The 20395-nt window shown below is 48.1% G+C and overlaps 5 protein-coding genes across 5 annotated transcripts; 1 reads left to right on the top strand and 4 right to left on the bottom strand.

Annotated features, from left to right (window-relative positions):
- Positions 1-468: 468 nt before the first annotated feature.
- FPOAC1_005065 (uncharacterized protein) lies at positions 469-2521 on the bottom strand (the record flags this gene model as incomplete). Its single annotated transcript, XM_044849596.1, has 4 exons — positions 469-1029; positions 1083-1556; positions 1604-2253; positions 2317-2521. 4 exons carry the CDS (start codon positions 2519-2521, stop codon positions 469-471), a joined length of 1890 nt encoding a protein of 629 aa, XP_044708306.1.
- A 919-nt stretch (positions 2522-3440) lies between these two features.
- ISN1 (IMP 5'-nucleotidase) lies at positions 3441-5103 on the bottom strand (the record flags this gene model as incomplete). Its single annotated transcript, XM_044849595.1, has 5 exons — positions 3441-4258; positions 4305-4610; positions 4661-4816; positions 4964-4999; positions 5079-5103. The coding sequence occupies 5 exons, from the start codon at positions 5101-5103 to the stop codon at positions 3441-3443; spliced, it is 1341 nt and encodes a 446-aa protein (XP_044708305.1).
- Positions 5104-6214: 1111 nt separating this feature from the next.
- On the top strand, positions 6215-9470 carry FPOAC1_005063 (uncharacterized protein; the record flags this gene model as incomplete). Its single annotated transcript, XM_044849594.1, has 5 exons — positions 6215-6272; positions 6301-6982; positions 7033-7922; positions 8315-9013; positions 9067-9470. 5 exons carry the CDS (start codon positions 6215-6217, stop codon positions 9468-9470), a joined length of 2733 nt encoding a protein of 910 aa, XP_044708304.1.
- Positions 9471-9589: 119 nt separating this feature from the next.
- Positions 9590-10570, bottom strand: FPOAC1_005062 (uncharacterized protein; the record flags this gene model as incomplete). Its single annotated transcript, XM_044849593.1, has 3 exons — positions 9590-9818; positions 9875-10062; positions 10112-10570. The coding sequence occupies 3 exons, from the start codon at positions 10568-10570 to the stop codon at positions 9590-9592; spliced, it is 876 nt and encodes a 291-aa protein (XP_044708303.1).
- A 2454-nt stretch (positions 10571-13024) lies between these two features.
- On the bottom strand, positions 13025-16042 carry FPOAC1_005061 (uncharacterized protein; the record flags this gene model as incomplete). Its single annotated transcript, XM_044849592.1, has 2 exons — positions 13025-15153; positions 15991-16042. The coding sequence occupies 2 exons, from the start codon at positions 16040-16042 to the stop codon at positions 13025-13027; spliced, it is 2181 nt and encodes a 726-aa protein (XP_044708302.1).
- Positions 16043-20395: the final 4353 nt, after the last annotated feature.

Below are 20395 nucleotides of genomic sequence, written 5' to 3'. Positions count from 1 at the left end.
TACCGCCTTTGGGAACAATGTTTCAAGTAACAAGCTCTCATGCTCAACAGCATGCTTCCCTCGAATGAGCTGCTTTTAAAAATGGGATCTGAGACCTTTGACTGACTGGCCGAGGCCTCGGTATGCGAGGAATCCATGTGGAGGGCGACTTTGTTGGCAAACTGATTGTCGATTATGGGGTGCAAATGGTGAAGTTGAAGTTGCAAAATAAAATCTAGAGATGAATAGTCGAAAGAGTTGCCTACAAGGTACTGACCGAGGTGCCATGCGAATGAAAATAAAATACATACCTAGGTAGGTACAAGACGGTTTCATAACAAGAGGAAGGAATCTTCTCAGGAAGGAATCTTCTCGAGAAGACAAACGGTACGCAACTTCCCAAATATATATATTTACTAGTCCCTTCCCCATCAACCTCAACATAGACTTTAAATCATGTGAGAGATTCTACCCTCAGGTTCTCAGATTCTAAATACCTGTTATCTTTCCTCCTCCTCCTCCCGATAGAGCGTCCCATGTCAAGATTCCCCCCAGCGACATCTTGTTCCACTCCAGACTCTCTTCATTTCCAGTGTTCAAGATACTTATCGCTTCAAGAGCCGACTCCCCCTCGTCCGATACCCGAGATCCTGCATACAACCAAGGTAAACCAGCAACTGGTAGAGGCGCCTCGACACGATCGAGGCGAAATCGTCCGACAGATGATTGCTTGCCATCCGTGTATCGGAACAGCAGCCCTGATATTTTGGGGTCTTCCTTACAAACCACAACTTCTTCCACTCCACCGAGGAAGGCTTCCGCGTTGCTAGGCTTTTGTTCTGCATCTAGCCAGGTCGACAGCCTTTCCGGCATGGAATCGCTGCCACTACCACCTATTTTCGCGGCCGAAATTAAGGAAACACCTTCCACGCTAGGATTGAAGAACAATCGCATGGGTGATCCTGTGGATGTTTGAGCGATACATTTCCACTCGCTATGTGTTGTCCCGGGCTTTCCAATAACCAACGTTCGTGAATGATTTGTTAGCAGCTACTGCGCTGTCAGCATAAGGTCGCAAGGAAGGAAATAACATTTGATCTTACAGCTAAAGCAATCTCCTGGGGAGATGGTTCTGTTTTCCGCCATCTTTCGTGTGCGCCGTTGCCTTCATCTGGTTCGTTCTTTGTCCGTAGCCAAACCTGTTCAATTTTCTCTCCGGAATTTAGTGGGTGATAGATCCAATGGTTCCCTGCTGGTGTCGCGTTTTCCGATTTTTCATTCGGCCATCTGTTCTTTACATCTTCGTCAAGTTCGCGGTAAAAGTCAAGAGACTCTCCAGACTTATGTGCATGGATATCTACAAGGCAGTCTTTATACCAACAAGTGGAGTAGGCGGTGATACCAGGTTCGTTGAAGTTCAAAGCTACCATGCGAGCTTCTACTGTCATACCGAAACTTGACGAAGGCTTTTTCGTCGCATGATAGGCCATGTTCTTTAGTGATCTTGGCGCCATTGGATACGGCCAACAGATGGTAGGATTTAACGGCGCAGCTTCGACACTCCGCATTTTGAGGCCCTAGCCACAGTTAATAACAGCAGATACTAAGAGAAGGAGAAACTCACGTCGTCAAAGAAGGTCAGAATTGGGCTCACTACTGGGAGTGTGCGCCACCAGCCAGAGTGTCGCTCCTCGGCCGACACTGCCAGGGGGTCATTGACGATCTGTCTGATTCCTAAATGGTCCTCTGAGATAAAAAGATAGTGATCTTCGCGGCTAGCGGGGGCTTTCCAGAGAATCCGACTGCCAAGTCTTTGTGTGTTCGACAATGAGGCTATATAGTCGATGCCGTTTAGGCTGAAGTGCGTTGCCCAGACATCTTTTAATGGCTCAATCGTCCATCGGTCGGGTCGACCAAGACCAGACAGCGAAACAATCGCGTAATGCAGAACAAGATGTTTGTTTATCATGAACAAAATCTCAGTTGGGAGGTTTGTGAACTCTTTGCTCGTCGCCTGGTACAAGTGGTTCAAAATCCACTCGTGTCGACGTTCGTCTTCTTTGGACGATGGCTCATAAGAGTAGCGAGCGGCATCCAAGAAATCGTTCTTTTGAAGCCCCAGATTCGAGGCAATCGTAGAGCATTCAACATGATAGCCTGTTGTGGCACATGCGTCGTGGTCGCTTTCGCATCGCTTGAAAGTTGCGAATAACTTGGTGTCGTCACAAGAGTCCCCAAATGCAAAAGTTGATGACTCAGTCCCTCCATGAGACCCTACCATCAAGGGATGTCAGCGAGAAGAATGAAGGTCGGATTTTAGATAGTTGTGCAACTTACTGGCTGTGACAAGTTCATCAGGTTTGATCACGAAACGGCACCATCCACATCGTCGACTAACACAATAAGAAGGGAAGGGTATCAAAGGAGGAACAGGGCTCGCATAGTTCAAAGCATGCCATTCCCAATCTTGGATGGATTCTTCCCACTCCAGGTCCATGACTCTGTTGATTTCTTCTGTGCTTAGTCCACCGAGCCCCGTCATTTTCAAGACTGTGAGGGGCACAAGAGAAAAAAAAAACCAGCTGGCCGACCAACTGTGCTGAAAGTGAGTAGGTACCTAGGTAGTTATATGTCGAGCTGAGTCGGGATGAGTGAATAAGCCATGGTTATTATGATATCACGTGGCGCCGTCCAACGTAAGAAATACCACAGTGGTCATAATATAATGCGCCAAGGTTGGTGGTGTAGATATGAGAGGGGGAAGTTGATTGTCTCCAAGCACGAATGCCCACATCCCCAGCGTACATATGTAAGCTGACAATCTTACCGGTCATATTACTTCACTATGCCTTAAGCTTGAATTGTAATTTCTTATATCCTCAAATCTTTCTGATCCCCGGCAATACAACATACATAGAAGGTATTGGCAAAACATGACAAGATCTTCGAGTTGTGGTCCCTTGTCATACACAGCGGTATCATACGGGGAAATGTGCGACGCGTTGCAGCAAGAAGTTTGATTATATTAGAACTAGAGATAGTAAGAGTTTCTTCAATATATGCCAGCAGATATTGACGCTACGAAAAGCCAATTGGTGCGTCATATTTAAGCAAGAAGGAGCGCCATGCCGGCCATAAATAACCCCATCGAGGCTTTAGAAACAAGCCAACAGCGTTGGGGAAAATTCAGCGCCAAAACAAGCCCTCTTCATCAAAAGAGGGCAAGTCATTTCCGAGCGTGGTCAATATTTGCAACCATTATGCTATTTCAGATTCACCCTCCGTGTTTGTGTCGATTTGCCGCTTTCGTGGCGCCGCATACTCATTCATCTTGGATGAGCGTCGGATTGCGGCTGAAAGACCTCTCCTGAAACGAACCAGCCACTCTGCATATCTTGACATTGAGCATAGTTGTATATCAAAAGCTTGATCTTTGGCCGCTAGTTAGATCAAGTATTCAATCAAGATAACCTCTTTTGCATCATATCAGCTAGCTCGTCAAGGAGTTCGACGGTCTCAGCAGGGCTTGCAATCCATGCTGTGGTGCCAACACTACGTGCCTTGAAATCGTTGGAGCCTGCACTCAAGAATTGATCGCCTACGTGCAGCGTATTCTCGCCGCGAATAGCGCCGCCTTTCTCCTTACTTCCAAACCACTGTTGGCAAACAGTTACACCCCAGCTCTTGTCGCCAATATCAACAAACACGTCGTTGCCGCCGTTGAAAGCACAGAACGGTACACGACGGGATTGGCTTGCTACTGAGGGTGGGATGGGTGGAGAGCTTGGGCGGTGCTTCGTTGGGCGCTCTTCACTGGACCCGAGACTGCTAAGCTCGAGGATACGTTGAACGACTAGGACGGTCTCTTCAAGGCTCTCTCGAGCAATACGAGTTCCCGGTGTCTTGGGGATAATTCCTACCGCCCTATCCTTGCGCATGATCATGGCAGGCAAATTAAGGTTGTTGACGCAATCACGAAGTGCATTCTCAGCAACATCCAACAATGTTGTAATGTCAGCGTCCGACCATGAGGCCATCTCGGGAGTCAGCCACTGGGTGCGTGGGACAGGTGCTAGCTTGTAGGGCGAAGAGGGTGAGTACTCAAACAAATAATTTGCTTCGCCTCCCATGATCACAATGCTTTGCTTCTGCACAGGGTCTAGATCAGTCGACTCGGCAATGGCGTCAAGCAATCCGTGAAGGCGCTCATAGTAGCGGTCAGCAGACGTGTAACCAGCAGCGGTAACAATACCGATTTTGATGTTTTTTCGCAAGAGGTCTGTACTCTGTCAGTGTTTTGTTTGTAACTCGTGTAGCAAACTTACCGAGAAGACGGGGAATCACCGGGCTCGTGGGCTCCAAATTGAAACCATCATCGTACAGTGTCACATCACCATCAAACGTGGCCAGTTGTAACGATCCATTGGTTACAGCCATGGACTGGGCTGAATTTAGGATTTGACGAACATCGTTGAAGGATGGAGCAACGAATCTCCGAGATGAGATATACCGTTTTCTGTCTTGGTACTTGAAGGCGGCTTCAAGAGGGAGGCGGGTGAAAAAGGGGCCCGCAGTGGGGATAAGCATCCGCAATTTTGACGGGAGCATACTGTCGTCTTGCTGACGGCTAACTACTAAGAGTCAGATAGCTTTTCTCTCAAGGGTGAAAGTGAAATCATACTGTGATCATCAATCATAAGCTCTACATCACGCATGATCTCGGCATAACGACGGTGAGCCTCCTCGGCCATCTGAGTAACACTGGGGCCATCTCCAAAGACGCCTGTGGGCTGCGAATACAGGACAAAAGGGACAGCTAAAAGACCTTTGACCCATTCTGAGATTCAAGTCAGCCAAGTTCGACATGAGTTCACTGAGGATTGTAAGACATGTGATGCGGGGATAAGGCCACAAGGGCAACCATATAGGTAGGTAGCTGTGCAATGTTTGGTTGATGGCTTGAATGAGGTTGAGGTCATCATACCGATAAATTGGTCTCTTCGGTGTGTCTTGAGAGCATCTGTTGGCTATTGTGAGCTTGTGTAACTATGAGGACAAAGACATGACGGGGTGGGGTTGGTTGTTGGTGGTTTACTTACACTCGACACGGTAACGAGTTGTCATGATTGTGGATGAGAAGTTTAGTGGTTCAAAGTTAAGCAGGTAGAGTTTCTTCTGATGAGGTAATGGCAAAAGTATGAGTTGTATGAGAGGAGAGGAGAGTGGAAGAAGGAGGAGAGGGAGGAAGTCTTTGTGTCTGATAAGCTGAGGGGAGACGAGGCAAGGACAGGACAGGACAAGACAAGACAAGACAAGACGGTGTGACTTGCCTTCCCTACCTGGGCAAGGTAGGGAAGGTAGGTACCTAGACCGGTCCCTTCCCTGTAAGTACGGGAGCCGCCGCAGTGTTGGAGGGTTGAGCGGGGAACGCCGAGAATGCCCCAAGCTGTAGAGGGTAAGCAACATGATTGGTTCGGGAGATTCACAGATCCCCTGTCAATCTCTCCTGCATTACGGCATTGGCATTTGGTATGCACTTGTCTTGTACAAAATCGATATACCCTAGACTGACTACCTACATTTCAGCCTCACGATTTCATTCTTTCACAGCGCGAAATGAGCATAGGTTTGGTCTGGAATGAATGCAGATAGCAAAGGTCCTAAAAATGGGTTTATTGTTAGAGGGAAAATCGACACTCAACGATAAGATCCACCAATTGTGGTGGTTTGTGATACACAACACCACCTACAGCCAGACAAATCCATATCTCATTGTGTTGCTGGCATCAGTCTCCCAAGGAAAATTGAATGCTCGACGCACACAAACATTACCTCATTCTTGATCGACAAGAACAAGTCAAGCCTTCAGTGGGTAGCTGAACCAGTGCTAATGCATGTCTTACGCTACCATCAATAGTAGCCCGCCCCCAAAACCTGTTCAAAGCGTAAATGGCTGGCTGGCGTGCCGTGGAACATAACAAAACTGATAGATCGGCATAGCAGCTGAGTAAACATAAAAATGAATCGTCTGCTCTTCCATGAGGCATAGCTTCTCAGTTTCTTGTCCCCTTCTGTTGTGTAGCACACACCAAGGGTGGTATCGTAGCAACCAAGCAGTTCGAACGGCGAAAGATCAACTGGAGCATAACGCGGCGATTGAATTTGTCTTCCACAATCTATATCAGTGAAGAGATGAAGGCAGAACTTGGGAGTTCGCTTCCACCAGGAGATAAGCATGCAAGTCCAACTTGCCCACACTCTCAAGATCTCAGGAATTAACATGATTAAAGGCAGTCAGTGTTTATATACCAACGTGGAAAGATACAGTAGCTTGGGCGAGGCGAGATCCAGAATTGATATCACAGCTAAAGACCGGCTACCCTCGATTCTTCGTACCACTTGTCGTCGGCAAGCTCGCAGAAAAGTTACTCCAATGGTCCGCCTACGAATCGAACCTAGATGAGCTCCCGTCCGAGTTAAGAACTCTGTTAGCCGCTCCTGGACGTTCAGCGATGCTTCTATCAGCAGGCCATCATGCTAAGATGTGTCAGAAATATCTTAACGCCCAAAACAAGGGAGCCGTATTTGCTCTGCGAGCCGATTTTAACAAAGGTGTCTACCTTGCAGAGACTGTATACAAGAAGTGCGCACTTGATGAGATGTATGCAGTCGTATATCCTCGAGAACTGGCTACGGAAGCTAAAGCATTTTGGCAACATACCGGTTTTGGAGTCTCGAGCCGACGAGCGACACACTGGCTGGAAAGCGCCCCAGTCTTGAACCGGGATAATAAACCACCTACACGCCATCTCCAAAACGAAGAGGCCGCAGATACCAAGGTTCTGGTTCAAAAACGAATAGCCCGCTTGTTCAGCACCGAGACTAACAACTTGGATGTGGATGATGTTTTCTTGTACCCAAGTGGCATGTCGTCAATAAGCCATACTGCCGACACTATTGCACATCTGACAACAGATATGAAGAGGACTGTCGCAATTTTCGGGTATGTGCATGGGGGGTAAGCAATCGTTGCAAAAGCTGACGTGGTTCCAGATTCCTCTATGTTGACACTTTCAAAGTCCTTAGCAAGATCTACGAGTTCGACTGCAAGCTCTACGGTGCTACGCCGTCCGACCTGGATGCTCTTGAGGCCGATCTGGCTGAAGGACTACAGCTGAGTGCTCTCTTCACCGAGTTCCCAGGCAACCCTCTTCTCGGCTCAGTAGATCTCGAGCGTCTGAAGAAGCTCGCTATCGACTATGAGTTTTTGTTCGTAGTGGATGATACCGTTGCTACATCAGTCAATGTCGAGCTCATATCGTACTGTGATGTCGTATGTACAAGCCTGACAAAGATGTTCAGCGGTGGCTGCAATGTTATGGGTGGAAGCATAGCGCTTAACCCCCAATCCAGACTTTTCCCAACCATGAAGCGGCTTCTAAAGGATGAATTTGTCGATACATACTTCCATCCGGACGCAGTAGTGATGGAGAAGAACAGCGCGGATTTTGAAGAGCGAGTCGTTACTGCAAGCGAAAACGCAGAGCGGATAGCCGCAATGATTCGAAACCATGAATCGGTCGAACAAGTTTACTATCCGAAGGGCAATTCGACACAGGATATCTACGAAAAATACAAGCGACCAGAGAGGGGATACGGGTATCTTCTCTCCATTCGTTTCAAGACACCAGAAGCTGCTATAGCGTTTCACGATGCGCTAGATGTGGCCAAGGGTCCAAGCCTGGGAACCAACTTCACTCTCTGCTGTGCGTATACGCTCTTCGCCCACTTTTCTGAGCTTGATTGGGCAGAAAAGTATGGAGTAGTCGAGCACTTGGTTCGGGTCAGCGTCGGTATCGAAAGTCAAGAGACTTTGGACGGACTTGTTAGGACAGCATTGAGTGCAGCGTCACGGGCGGAACAGGAGTATGGCTACATCGGTGGTAAATTGTAATATCCTCAGCTAAGGAACTTCATTCCATTTCACATATCGTCTCAATTGCAGCATTAAATGTTCCCCATCACGTTGGCTACAGCCTACATCATGTACACTTCTCTCCGCTGGATTACTTTGTGACGTTGCAGCCACCTATCAACAAGCCTGGGCGTATTGCTCGGGGTAGCCTTTCCAATAAAAGCCCTTGTGTGAGTGCGATTGGAAGGACTCTGGCTTCTACGGGCCCGAAACAAAACCTTGATCAATTACTGTTCAAATCAAAGTCAGTGTATCAGAAAACGTGACTGCTATAAGTACAAGAGCAGTCGGCGGTGCCGAGTCAATCGGTTTCCCCCTCCTTTCATATCAAAACTCTACCATCCTTTTGCTTCAGTGCAGCTCAAGACACAATCATGCGTCTCCTACCGCACTTTGTCAACCTATCCCTCGTGCTCGCGTGTGCCCGTGTTGTTTACAAAACTAGTGGTCAAGACAACACGACTTACATCACCGGCCGTACTGTCGATTACGCCCCAGACAACGACTTGACCTTCTGGATCTTCCCAGCTGGCATAAGTCGCCATGGCGGTATCAAAAGACACCCGTTAGAGTGGAAGTCCCGTTATGCTTCCACCATGGCTGTCATGTTCAACAAGATCTCGGTTGAGGGAACAAACGAAAAAGGTCTATCAGGAAGTTCCCTGTTCCTCGGGGAAAGCAGCTATGGTAAACGCGATGGGCGGGATGGTATCTCGGCTGGTGTGTGGCTGCAGTATTACCTCGACAACTATAAAAGTGTCGAGGAGGTAGCCAGGAACCACTGTCCCAAGAGGTGGAGGGAAAAGCGCAAACCCCAAATTGTCAGGGAGAACCCCGTAGGAGGCATCCAAACCAAGCTGCATGTTGCTCTCTCAGATCTCAATGGCGAGTATCTCATCATGGAACATACCAGTCCTGAAATGCGACTCAAATGCTATCGTTCAAAGGAGTACGACGTTGTCGCCGGTGATACATATCACATGAAGCGAGCGAGGAGTAAGGATAGGATATGGAAGGAAATCGATGGAAGACCCAGTGGACAGTGGCCCATGCCTTTTGGTACGTATGTTCAATCTTGATAACCAAAATCAAACTCTTACCGTGAACAATAGAGAGATATGATCGCCTCTTCTTCTACAACTATCACATCCAAGCATCCGACGATTTTGCTTCTGCCCTTGCCACCACCATGGGAATGATACGCGGCGTCATGATCCCCCGGATTAAGATCAAACCGCAAGACAACAGGGATCGTGATCTATGGCCCACACAATGGATGATGTATATGGATACGTCACATGGCTTCGTATATTTTGAGAGTGCCATAACTCCCTTGAGCTTTAACTACAAACTCTCGAATTTCAAACTGTCTGAAGGCTCTGATATCAAGCTTCTTAGGGTGAGGGATCAAACGTGGAATTGGCAGAACGGAACAGGTGACGTGACACAAGAGTTTCGGACAAGAGGAGCAAGCGATCATGTTCCCTTCATGGCCGATAATTTTATAGCGTCTTGAGGGACCGGCGTGGTTTGTCGTTATTGACAATACGCTGTTACAGCAGTAAGACAATTAGTTTGCAATAATGTTGGAATACTGCACTCTTGTTACCCTGAAAGATTAACTACCAGAATTATCTAAAGAGAGACACAGTCATTCTTGCTGTCCTCGAGGAAGATGCCACCATAGACAAGTCCCTCGTTCAAGTTGTTCTCCTGGAATCCAGCATTGGCAACATCATCGGTACCAGTAGGCTTCTTGAGCATACCGATCTGGTACTGTCCCTGCCCACTCAAGTCGCGAGCAATGGGCTTAGTAGCGGCCTTAAGGGGCTTGGAACCCTCAGAGTAGTAGGCTTGGATGGTGCTACAAATGACTGTTTAGTTGCGTTCTTTTCTCTGCAATATGTAGTGAGAACTTACTTCTTGTCGAAGTTGAGAGTGATTGCAAAGTTCTGCCACTTGCCCTTGAGCATGGGAGTCTCCCAGAGAAGCTTCATCTTCTCGTCAAAGAGCTTCCAGGTCGCGGCGGCATGGTTCTGGCCGATAATGGTACCAGCCTGGAACTGAAACTGGTTTCCTGAGTAATCGGCCTTTTCGTGCCATACATTCTGTTGTTGTTAGAGCCAGAGGAGAAAGAAAGATTTGGCTACAACTTACCAGGTACTCGTGGCTGAGGTTAAGAGGTCGGTTCTTGTCCTGGATGAGACTGAAATGAAGAGTCTTGATACCCTCAGAACCAGGGCTACCCTCGTTCTTGTCCTTGCTGAACTGCAGACCGGCACGTCTGAAGCCTACCTGCTTCATGAAGATACTCTCGTCGCTGATGGTAACCTCAAGAGGGAGGGTCTTTCCAGTTGCATCAAAACGAGATGGAGTGGTTTGGGGAAGCTTGATGATCTCGGACCAGGAGATGTTGTTTCCCTTGACGTAGCCAGGGTTATAGGGGTTCCAACCGCCACCATTCTCCTTATCAAAGTCGGCCAGAGTGGCATTTGCAGGGACTCGGCCGTCAAAGACAACAGGGCATGTGTTCTTGGCTTTGGAGCAAGAACGGTCATCGGCCGGAGCGGCAGAAGCCACTGAGGCGAGAAGAGTGATGATAGCAGCAGCGCGCATTGTAACGGTGTGTTTGACAGTGTATAGACAGCAAAGTAATGAGCGACAGACAAGTGAATACTAGCCAGTAGTGAGTGAATTGAAAAGAAGAGAAGAGATGCCAAGAACCAACTTCGATGATCCGGCTCCTTATTAAATACGTATACTACTCTATTGTTCCGTCAGTCTGGGTTCGGCAGATTCGGAAGATATCCAGTTTCATACCTAGCCTGGTATCCCACTTTTGGATGTTGAATTTCGGTATTCCACCTTCCGAACTATTTCTACTATTGGAGGAATTAGTATCACTTCCTTTTAAATATAGCACCTGAAACGTTTTCTAGAACCCAACGATCTTTAGCGGAGCGCAATAAACTTTGATGTTTATTAAGGTTTAATTAAGGTACTGGGATCCTTGATAGTAGATGGAGCATACTCTCGATATGCCCATGACAGTTTCAGAAAATCGACACGGGCCATTCAGTCAGCGCAGTAAATATGTAACAGTTACTATCTAGACTATTTTAGTAGTTACTCTGTAATAAACACACAATTGGAAGAAATGGTGTCGAATTTAAGTTTTATTAGAGGACTCTTAGAGGTCCGACCTTATATTTCCTCCAATGCAAACACTCAAGCTACATAGTACAGCAAACTCAATCTTTAATTGTGTTAGAGTATACGGAATAGCAGCATGGCATGGCTCCTTCCTTTATTTCTCACTTCTTGTCAAAAACAAGCTCTGAACGGCACAAGTACATACATATCTTGTTCATCTACTTCTTATGCTCACGCCCGTCCACAACCTCAAGCCATCTCCTTTTCCCCGCGCTTCTCTCACGTTACATCTGGGGAAGACAGCATCTCCAACATAACTCAGCGATCACAAGGTCTTGTTCCCAATGTCGCACAAGCAGCACAGCTTATGGACAGTATAAGGTCCCCCACGAACTAGTTATGAATGCGGGCACAAAACAACATCCCTTGAACTCGGCATCTCATCCGAGCAAGTCTTGACTGCACATACACAGTCGGTGTGCCACTTCTTGCAGCGCGGTTCTTGCGGCTGACAGACAGCCTTATTGACTGAGATGTGACTCGGCACGTTATTTCCGTCGTGGTGCATTAGATGGGAATCTTGTGTGCCTGACAAGCATCGAATCCTTTTTTGGTACAACACTACCCAACGGTTTGTGTGTTGAAGTCGGGGTTTATCACGCGCCGACGACAGCGGAAGGGCCCTTCGTTCGTGATACGGAGTTGAGACCCTGAGATGTAGAGGCTGTGGTCGCCACAGGACGTCTAGACCTTTACAAACCTGGTAGAAATGTCTCGCTGAGACCTCTACTACACGGTCAGCCAGCCACCTCCATCAACGTTTGGTAGAACTTCGAGACAGTCTCATGTGCCGTCCCAATCCGTAGTATATCCCTCACTTTGACACCGCCTTTGGCCATCACCCGGCTCTGAATAGCAAGATAATGAGACATACAGCCATGTCGCGTGGAATTTTTACATTGACACAACTATGTACGCCACGTGTGCGTGTATTCATTCACCCGTTCCAGCAATATGGCCGGGAAACCGGATGAAAAGACATCAGACACAAACATGTGACAAGCATGTTATAATATCAACAATCGAATGCTTCCATAGTCCTCCTACTGTCATAGATCTCACCTCAAATCATATTTATCTAGATAGTACTCTTAGTCGAATCACACGATTGGTACACCTCGTCACAAGCCTGTCAAAACACGCTATGGAGGCGTAAAGTGCCACGGCCACGGCTCCAAGTCGCTCCGAAGACGGCTCTTCTATTATGGACACTCAGATACCAAGATGGAAAGTGGTTTGCATTCAATAATTCAAGTCTATTGTGTGTGTTCTCTGCAGAAAAGACTGTTGACAACAGCAGCAGACCACCATTGTAGTAAGCCCAGGTGTACCAATACGTACGCGTATGTAATGTATGTAACAAGTGCAGTCTTTCAAGTGGGCGCATCTTTGCATCAACAGAATGACAGAAAAGAACAAAGCGAGCGAACCGATAAACCTCCACCGTTAAACTTTCGCCTTCCTTTTCTATAGCAAAGCAAAGTCAGGCAGAATGTCACGTTCCACCAGATTCAAAAGAGCAAGAGACTGTCATTTCAGGGGTATTAAGTCTGCTTGCTTGTAAGTAACCCTCCGTTCCTGCCGGCTGCAGTGCAGCAGCATCCCACAGAAGCAAGGGAAAGTCTGTAAACTATGTACATTTCGGTCTTGCAAAGAAGAGAAACGACAGTAAATCCATCAACTCCGGACCATGCGGGCCAGTCCCCCTTACCATGGCCTTGACCTGAACGCCGATAAATGTGCATACATGGGTAACGAAGCACGCAGTCCATTATGACCCTAACGTAATCAAGGTGATGGTGTGTTTGGCGATTATGTGGCATTTCAAATGCCCTTCCATTATTCGTTAGTCATTGTCTAGTAGCCCGCCTGGCCTGGCATCTTGCCTAGGGAGTGAGAGCCAGTTCCCTTTGGGGGCAAGTGGTTATGACAGAATATCTTCTTGTTGCCATGTATGGAGTTGTCTTTCTTGGTGGCATCGATGAGTAAAGCCGGGTCGTCGTAGGATTCGAGCTGGCAGCACTCAACGTTTTTCAGCCAGCGGTTGTTGATGACCTCGTCGATTCCGATACGTTTGCTCGGCTCTGGGTTCAGCATCTGTAGGACAAGGCGTCGCAGAGCAGGCGGGCTCATGCCAACGTCGAGGGCGTAACATTTAGGGTAATCGCTGTCGCTGATGGAGGCGTCGCTCTCTGGATGCTTCGCATACCATTTATTCCAGCCCGTGACAAGCTTGTCGTAGTGAAGTTCACCAGGCTCGGCTCGGGACCAGATGGCGCCTCCAAAGGTAAGGTAAATCATGACAATCGCAGAGCTCCACACATCAAGAGCTCGGGGGTCGTAAGATTCCTGCTTGGCGAGGACTTCGGGGGCGATATAAGGCTCACTTCCACAGATACCAGGTGAGCACAGGCGGATTTCGCCACCCATATTACGGCCGCATTGTCCGCCAGCTTCACGAAGACCTGGGTGAGTACCACAGAAAACTTCTGACACACCGAAATCGGTTATCTTGAGCTTGCTATCCTTGGTAATGAGAAGATTCTCAAGTTTGATGTCACGGTGGGCAATGCCGTTGACATGAAGGTAGTACACGCCTTGAATCAATTGCTTGAAAAGGCACATACGGTCCTTCTTACGATCGTCGCCCTTGAGGTGACCTTTTTGCACGAGGCTGAAAAGATCACCTTCGGAGCAGTATTCCATCACGTGGTTCCAACGCCCATGGTCGGTACAGAGGCGGAAGGTCTCAACAATGTTTGGGTGATGTAGACTCTTGGCGATGCTGAATTCTGACTTAATCTTGTTTTCGTAGTCTTGCTGGCTTTCGCGGTGCGATTTTCCACGGAACTCCTTTACGGCATAAAGCTCTTCTGGATATCCCTTGCGCATCATGAGTGTGACCTTGGACGCAGCTCCCTTGCCAAGATGTTTGCCATGTCGACCCAGAAACTTGCGCTGGTATTCGAACTCGCTTTGCAGCTCAGCCACATCCACAGCAAAATCATCAGGAAGACTCAGACTCATGCGGCGAGCCTTGGCACCAGTTCCAGACTCTGGAGGAAGAGGCCAAACACTCCGCTCAGGTGGATACATAGTCTCGTCACCTTCTGCGGGTGGTGGAAGAGGTGTGCTGGGGCGGCTGCCATCATAGCTGCTAGCTCGGCGATTATATTCAGGGCGCTTGTTGCCATGTCCTCGACTGTTGTGATTCGCACCAACGAAATTGATGGCTCGGTTGCGCAAGGTAAATCCAGTGGATGCGCGGTTCTTTTTGAAATCACCCTGGCTAGGAAGAGACTTGTCGCCGTCACGTTCTCGGTGTGCAAGATTCATCTCGAGGCCGTTGTCGCTAGGTGAGGGAGGAGAGTTGGAACGAGTTGTGGCAGAGGAACGGTTCATGGAGAAGCGACGACGAGCCGCAGCCCGCGGCTGGCCATTAGTCTGGGGCTCAGTTGGCGCGGATACGACTGACGGTGTTGCTGATTCTGAAGGGGTATAGTCATTCCTGGCTTGTGAATTTGATCTTCGAAAGAAACTTGACATGGTGCGTTTGAAACTCGCGGTAGAAATGGACCCACGAGTCGATTGGCGGGTAAGGGAGCTACCAGGCTCTGGCTCTGATGCTCTTGGGGTAGTCGGGGTAGTGGGTGGTCGGCTTGCAGACTGTGAGAGATAGCCCCCTTTGTTGTTGTTGTTGCCGGCGTTGGCACCTGGGATCGCAATCGGCCCAACCCCTGAAGATGTGACTGAACCCGCTGGGTAAGACTGCAGGCTTTGAAGGTCTTGTAGGTCCTGGGTTTGAAGTGTGAAGTCTTGTGAATGACGACCGCTGACAGGAGTGACGGGCTCAACAGCAGATTCGCTTCCGGATTCACCGCCTTCTTCTAAAACAATTGATTCAGTAAGGTCGGTGGAAATGTCGCGAGGCGAAAATGAAGACTGAAACTGGTTTGCGCGCAATGCTGATGGTGAGGTACTTTTATCTGTGGAGGACACAAGCAAAAAGACGTCAGCAGGCAGGGATAACTTAGACTGGGGAAGTTGCAGGGTTCGGGTTGACATGGGACAAGGCTAAAGATCAACCGGGGGGTGCATGAGGCAGAAATAGATGGGAACTTGAGCGCGAGCAGAAGAACAAGAGGTGAAGAAGGAAACGAGTGATCAAATCAAGCAGGGAATTAAACGGGACCAACCCCCAAATCGCCAAGGCTAGGCCCAGTGGAGGATGGATGGATGGATGTATGTCATGAATTTGTCAAGTCATGCTCAACCCAACAGGCATAGGACATGACAGGACAGGACAGGACAGGAGGCCGGGATGTTAGGCAAAACGAACAGCGAACGAACGACTGAGCATGTGGGCTGGCAAATATTTGAATCAAAAACCCAGCTGGTTGCAGCCAAACGCTTTGCTTTCTCAGCATTCTGGAGCCACTTACAGAAGCCGCCTCTCGAAGCCGGTCCAGCAAAGTCCCGCCGAACTTATCGCGTCGCTAAACCAATTTGTGCAGGGTCCACGGAGATACTTCTCACTTTCGGCAGAGACGGGAATGACGAAATGAAGACTGAGTGGTAAAAGCGGAGAGCGAGAAAAGGGAATGAACGAATCGATTGATTATGAAAGAATACGAAGAAGAGTAAAATGGGTACATTAGAAATAAAGAATGAATTGGCTTTGGAAACGGTTGAAACAAGCAAATGGATGGGGACCAACTGCCCAAAAAGGGTATAGGCAATGGAAAGTGGCAAATCAGGAAAGGGAAGAATGGGCGATTGATTACAGAGACAGAAAAGCAAGAAGAAAAAAAAAAGATGCATACCTGTTGCTGTTGCTGTTGCTGTTGCTGAGTCGAGCTGGTGGGGAGCCAGCATTGTTCTTGGGGCCGAGAGTACCGCCATTATGACTTATAGCAAAAGGCACTTCTGCTGTTTTATCTGATGGAGACCCTACTCAAATGGCGTCTGTTCGGTCCGTGATTTTGAACGGGGTACTAGGCTTAGGCGTACTGGCAGCGTCCAAGATACACCAATCCCAAGGTGCAGGTTGGAACAGCAGCTGGTCACTTACAGAGGCGGGTAACCAACAAGTGAAGTGATGGAGGGCCACACACCATCCAGGGACTGGGTCGGTTGGAGTAATGAGGCGCTTCAGCGACTGATCCAATGTACAGGGCACTATTGGCGCTGTGCTGTAGCCTGTAATCGCTGGCTGGAGAATGTGCGAATGTGGTTGGTCCGTCGGCAAAATGGGAATGGAAGGCTTCAGCGGCAGCACCGAGCCAAGGTAGCAAAATGTCCAAGATGGCTGTCGATGATATAAATGTCGTGACTAGATTAAAAAAGGTGTTGCGTTCAACATAGGCGAGGCCGTTTTGCGTCTCGTCTCAGCCGAATTCGAGAAGAAGAAAAAAAGACTGACTGTACACAGTTGGTCTGGGATGATCAAGATCTTATGCGCGTGTAAGCCTGCAATGGTTGCTGATGCGGCAAATATCCTGAACAGGGCTTGATGTCCGTTTGTCGGTGGTTGACTGAACGTTGAGTATCCTGGCTTTTATCCAACCGTGTCGTTCGTCGTATTACTATCTCCCCAGTCTGTGCAATGGAAAGCTAGGTCTGCATGGGAGGTCGTGGTCGGAGAAGAGGATGAAGCTCAAGTGGAAGAGGGGCGGCATAAGTAGCCTGTAGAGTATTAATATTAACCGTAAGTGAAGCCAAAAAGCAGCACAATCGGGATGGTTTTCCCTCTCAAGATCAGATCAAGATCAAGATAATAAAAAAAGGGAAGTGAAATGTTGTAAAAAAGGGGAGAGATAAACTGAGGAAAGGAGAGGAGTAAAAAAAAAGCGCGCAGTTTGCTCTCTTTTGTGTCTGGCTCCATCTACAGAGTGCTCCAGCAAATACATGCAAATTATGAATGAAGCACCAGCTGCTGTGCTATTACTCGGTGCAGTCGATCAATTCGGCCCCTTCACCATCCAGAGCCAAACCAAACTAAGAACCCTCTTTGCTCTTTGGCTTGGTGGTGGACCAGACTCGACGTGGGGAACTCGACCGGGGCCAGGATTAAAGGTGGGTGGAGGGGCGTGCAGATTGCGAGACTGGCTGATTAGGAAAATGGGTACAGAGACAGAGGTATGCAAGTACAAATACAAATACATACACAAATTTTACTGATAGTGATGATGAATTCTCTTGACCTTTGGACACTAGGAAAAGGCCGAGATTTGGTTGATATCCTCCTGCCTTGTACTGATAAACATGACAACAGACTACCTATCGTACCTTGGATTTGTTGATGTGTCAAAGCTGCTACTTCTTCCTGTACAGTTCATCTTGGATTCCCAAGTATGGTAAAAGGCAGAGAGAGTAACACACTCTTCTTGCTTTACGCCCCCTGCTTGGGTTGGGGTTGAGTGAAATGGTTCATGTGTGAGTGGGGGCAAGCTGATGATCGAATAGCAACAAATTATAGATCAGATTTTGAGATCAACGACTCTCGTCAGTGTTACAAAAGTAATCAGAATTGCACTTCTTCGGCTTCATCAATGCGTGCTGAGTCGTACAGATAATTAGTGTTCGGTCACTGCTCGCGCAATCTTCCTAATTCTCGGGCAGATAATCACAACCCTGGCAGATAATGCACAGTGTGTAAAGTTCCAACTAAGGAAAAAATCGAATCCACCTCTTATGCGACCCAGTGAGTGAGTGAGTGAGTGAATCCGATTGCCTTCTTCCCAGATGCAGATGCAGGAGCAGGAGCAGGACAGAAATTGAGCTTGAGGGTGAGGCGACAGTGGACGAGCGAGCATGGAAAAAGCTTGGCTTAGTACTTAAGCCGTTCTTCCCTTTCCCTTCACGATCACCGACGTGCTTCAGTCTTAGTCTCAGTCTCAGTCTGCCCTGTCCTGTCCTGTCCTGCCTTGTCCTCTTGCTGTTGACATGGCAGCTGCCTTTTCTGTTCTAGAGCTGCAGAGCCCTAAGGCAAAGCGTGCAGCCTATTAATAGCTTAACGTTATGTTTGTTTTATCCTTCCTCGCTTTCAAAGAGACGTAGACTCGTTAAAGAACGCTGCAAATGCAGTTGTAGCAGCAGGACAAGCTAGGTCACCTGCAAAACAGATGACAGCCTGTGCAGGTGCCCGCCGTCGAATCAAAATAGTACTGTACCTTTTGAGCAACTTGGTCGTTCTGATTGGCTAAATGACCCGGCCCGTTCTGGTCTCACTTCCCCCATCTGGGGTCCCTTGGAGGCGGTTTGCTGTAGCAGAAAATGTAGCCTACCAAGTCTACCTTAGTACCTAGGTGGGTAGTAGGTAAGAGTATAAAAACGAGTAGTCTAAGAAGTATAATCCAAACAGCATAAAGTGTCTTACTAATTTCGTCTCTTTTATGCTTCCTGCGGCCTACCCATCCTTCCTCACCTGCACAAGCTCCACCGCCATCAATCATAGTGGGTGTAGTGTAATTGCTCAAAACTTCATGAACAGCTGCCATATCATCATGAACTCTCACACAAGCTGCGTTCCATGACTGTTCTATGTAACGTATATGTGACTTCGCCACGAGTAATTGACTACATTTGTGCTTCATAGGTACCTAGGCAGCCCTCACAGTCAGTCAGTAAGTATCTTGTCTTGCTCACCCCACGCAATTCCAGAGCGACTGTCTGTCCGAGACCCTGTTACAGCCAAGACTTTTCAGAAAGCGATCGTGACGATGCACAACGGGAAATCACAATCCTCCAACTCACCAGTTCATCCAGTTACATCATCGCAGAGAGTCTCAGGAACAGCGGTCAATTCATCGAACAATCACAGTCCTTCTTGGTGACGATCTTCCACGTATCATGAATCCCCACCAGAAGCATTCGTGTTTCTATCCTCAGCAAATCACCCATCTTTATTGTTCCCTCTCAGGGGTAGCAAACGACTGAAACAGAAGTACAGAAAACAACTGAACAGGGAACTGTTGTGCATAGGTGCAAGTATGGCTACATGCTTTTATTGCTACGTCTCCAGCGGTCAAGCTTGTCAATAATACTGCATGGCCCCTGACCGAGGCGCAAAAGTCAATAATCCCTCTCATCAGCCTTGTCCCCTTGCTTCACAACTGGCGGTGCGATAACCGGATCCACGTCAATGTCATGTTCCCTACTTTGTTTCCTAGGGGCAGCTCGCGTGCCCTCATTCAATCCCAAATTACGGAACCCAGCAGGCCAACGGGGCCACTACATCGTCAAGCGCAAAATACCCCACGCAAGCCGTGAGTTTTACAGACAGCAGCAACAACACAACACCGCGCTACCACCCACGCGTACCCGCTTGCTCGCCTCATCTCGTCTGTTGACAGAGATTGGACCTGAGGCATGAACGGAGTCCAGGCAAATTATAATTATACGCCATGAAATTCTCCATGACCACCTATACTACACCATCGCCATTCAGAGCAAGAGCAGCATGAATATCCACCCTAATTGACATCCCTAGCTGGTGTTTATCAAAGTTATTCTGGAGAGACGATAGCCCATGCCGGCATGAGAAAAGCAGCAAGCATTCGCCAACATAAACAGGGGTCAATTGCAACTTCTCAATTCGCACGTCGGTTCTTGCTCCAATTCTCTTACAGATACATATAATTCGGATTGTATGCCTTGCCGTGCTTTGGTCTTTATTAGGATTGGTCGATTTGGTTTCTCAGAGCCGCATTTGGGCACATCTTCATCCGTGAAACCACAATTTTAAGACTAACTAGCATATCTGCCACTACTACGACTTTGCTTTTCAATACTGAGCCCTTGGTTGATACACAAATTCCAGTGCTTCTTGATCTGCCTGGCCTTCTGCAATGTTGGACTGATAAATCCGTGCCGGCAGGTTGTTGCGAATAGGTGATGTTACTAAACCAGCTCGTCAACACAGCCACTGTGTGCAGTATCAAGGCTTGCGTCGACATGTCGGCAAAGATCGTCTCTACCTTGTCATGGAGACACGCAAGCAACAGATGTTGTGTATCCGGAAGGCCCTGTTCCATCAAAACCCTGAGATGCATTGCGTTGCGTTGCGTTGTGCTGCGAGTCTCTTCAAGTCATGCTGTCTGTATGCGTGTTGATTGCGTCTCGTAGTGACGCAGGAGTAAGACAAATTGCGTGGCGGTTTGAGATTATACAAAGTAAGCTTGAATTTTAACTCACATCTGTCACGCCTGATCGGCATTGAGAGAAATC

The sequence above is a fragment of the Fusarium poae genome, chromosome 2 (assembly GCF_019609905.1).
Source record: "Fusarium poae strain DAOMC 252244 chromosome 2, whole genome shotgun sequence".
Classification (NCBI taxonomy): Eukaryota; Fungi; Ascomycota; class Sordariomycetes; order Hypocreales; family Nectriaceae; genus Fusarium; species Fusarium poae.
Note: the sequence above shows the minus strand (reverse complement) of the source record. Positions and strands in the feature narration are given on the sequence as shown.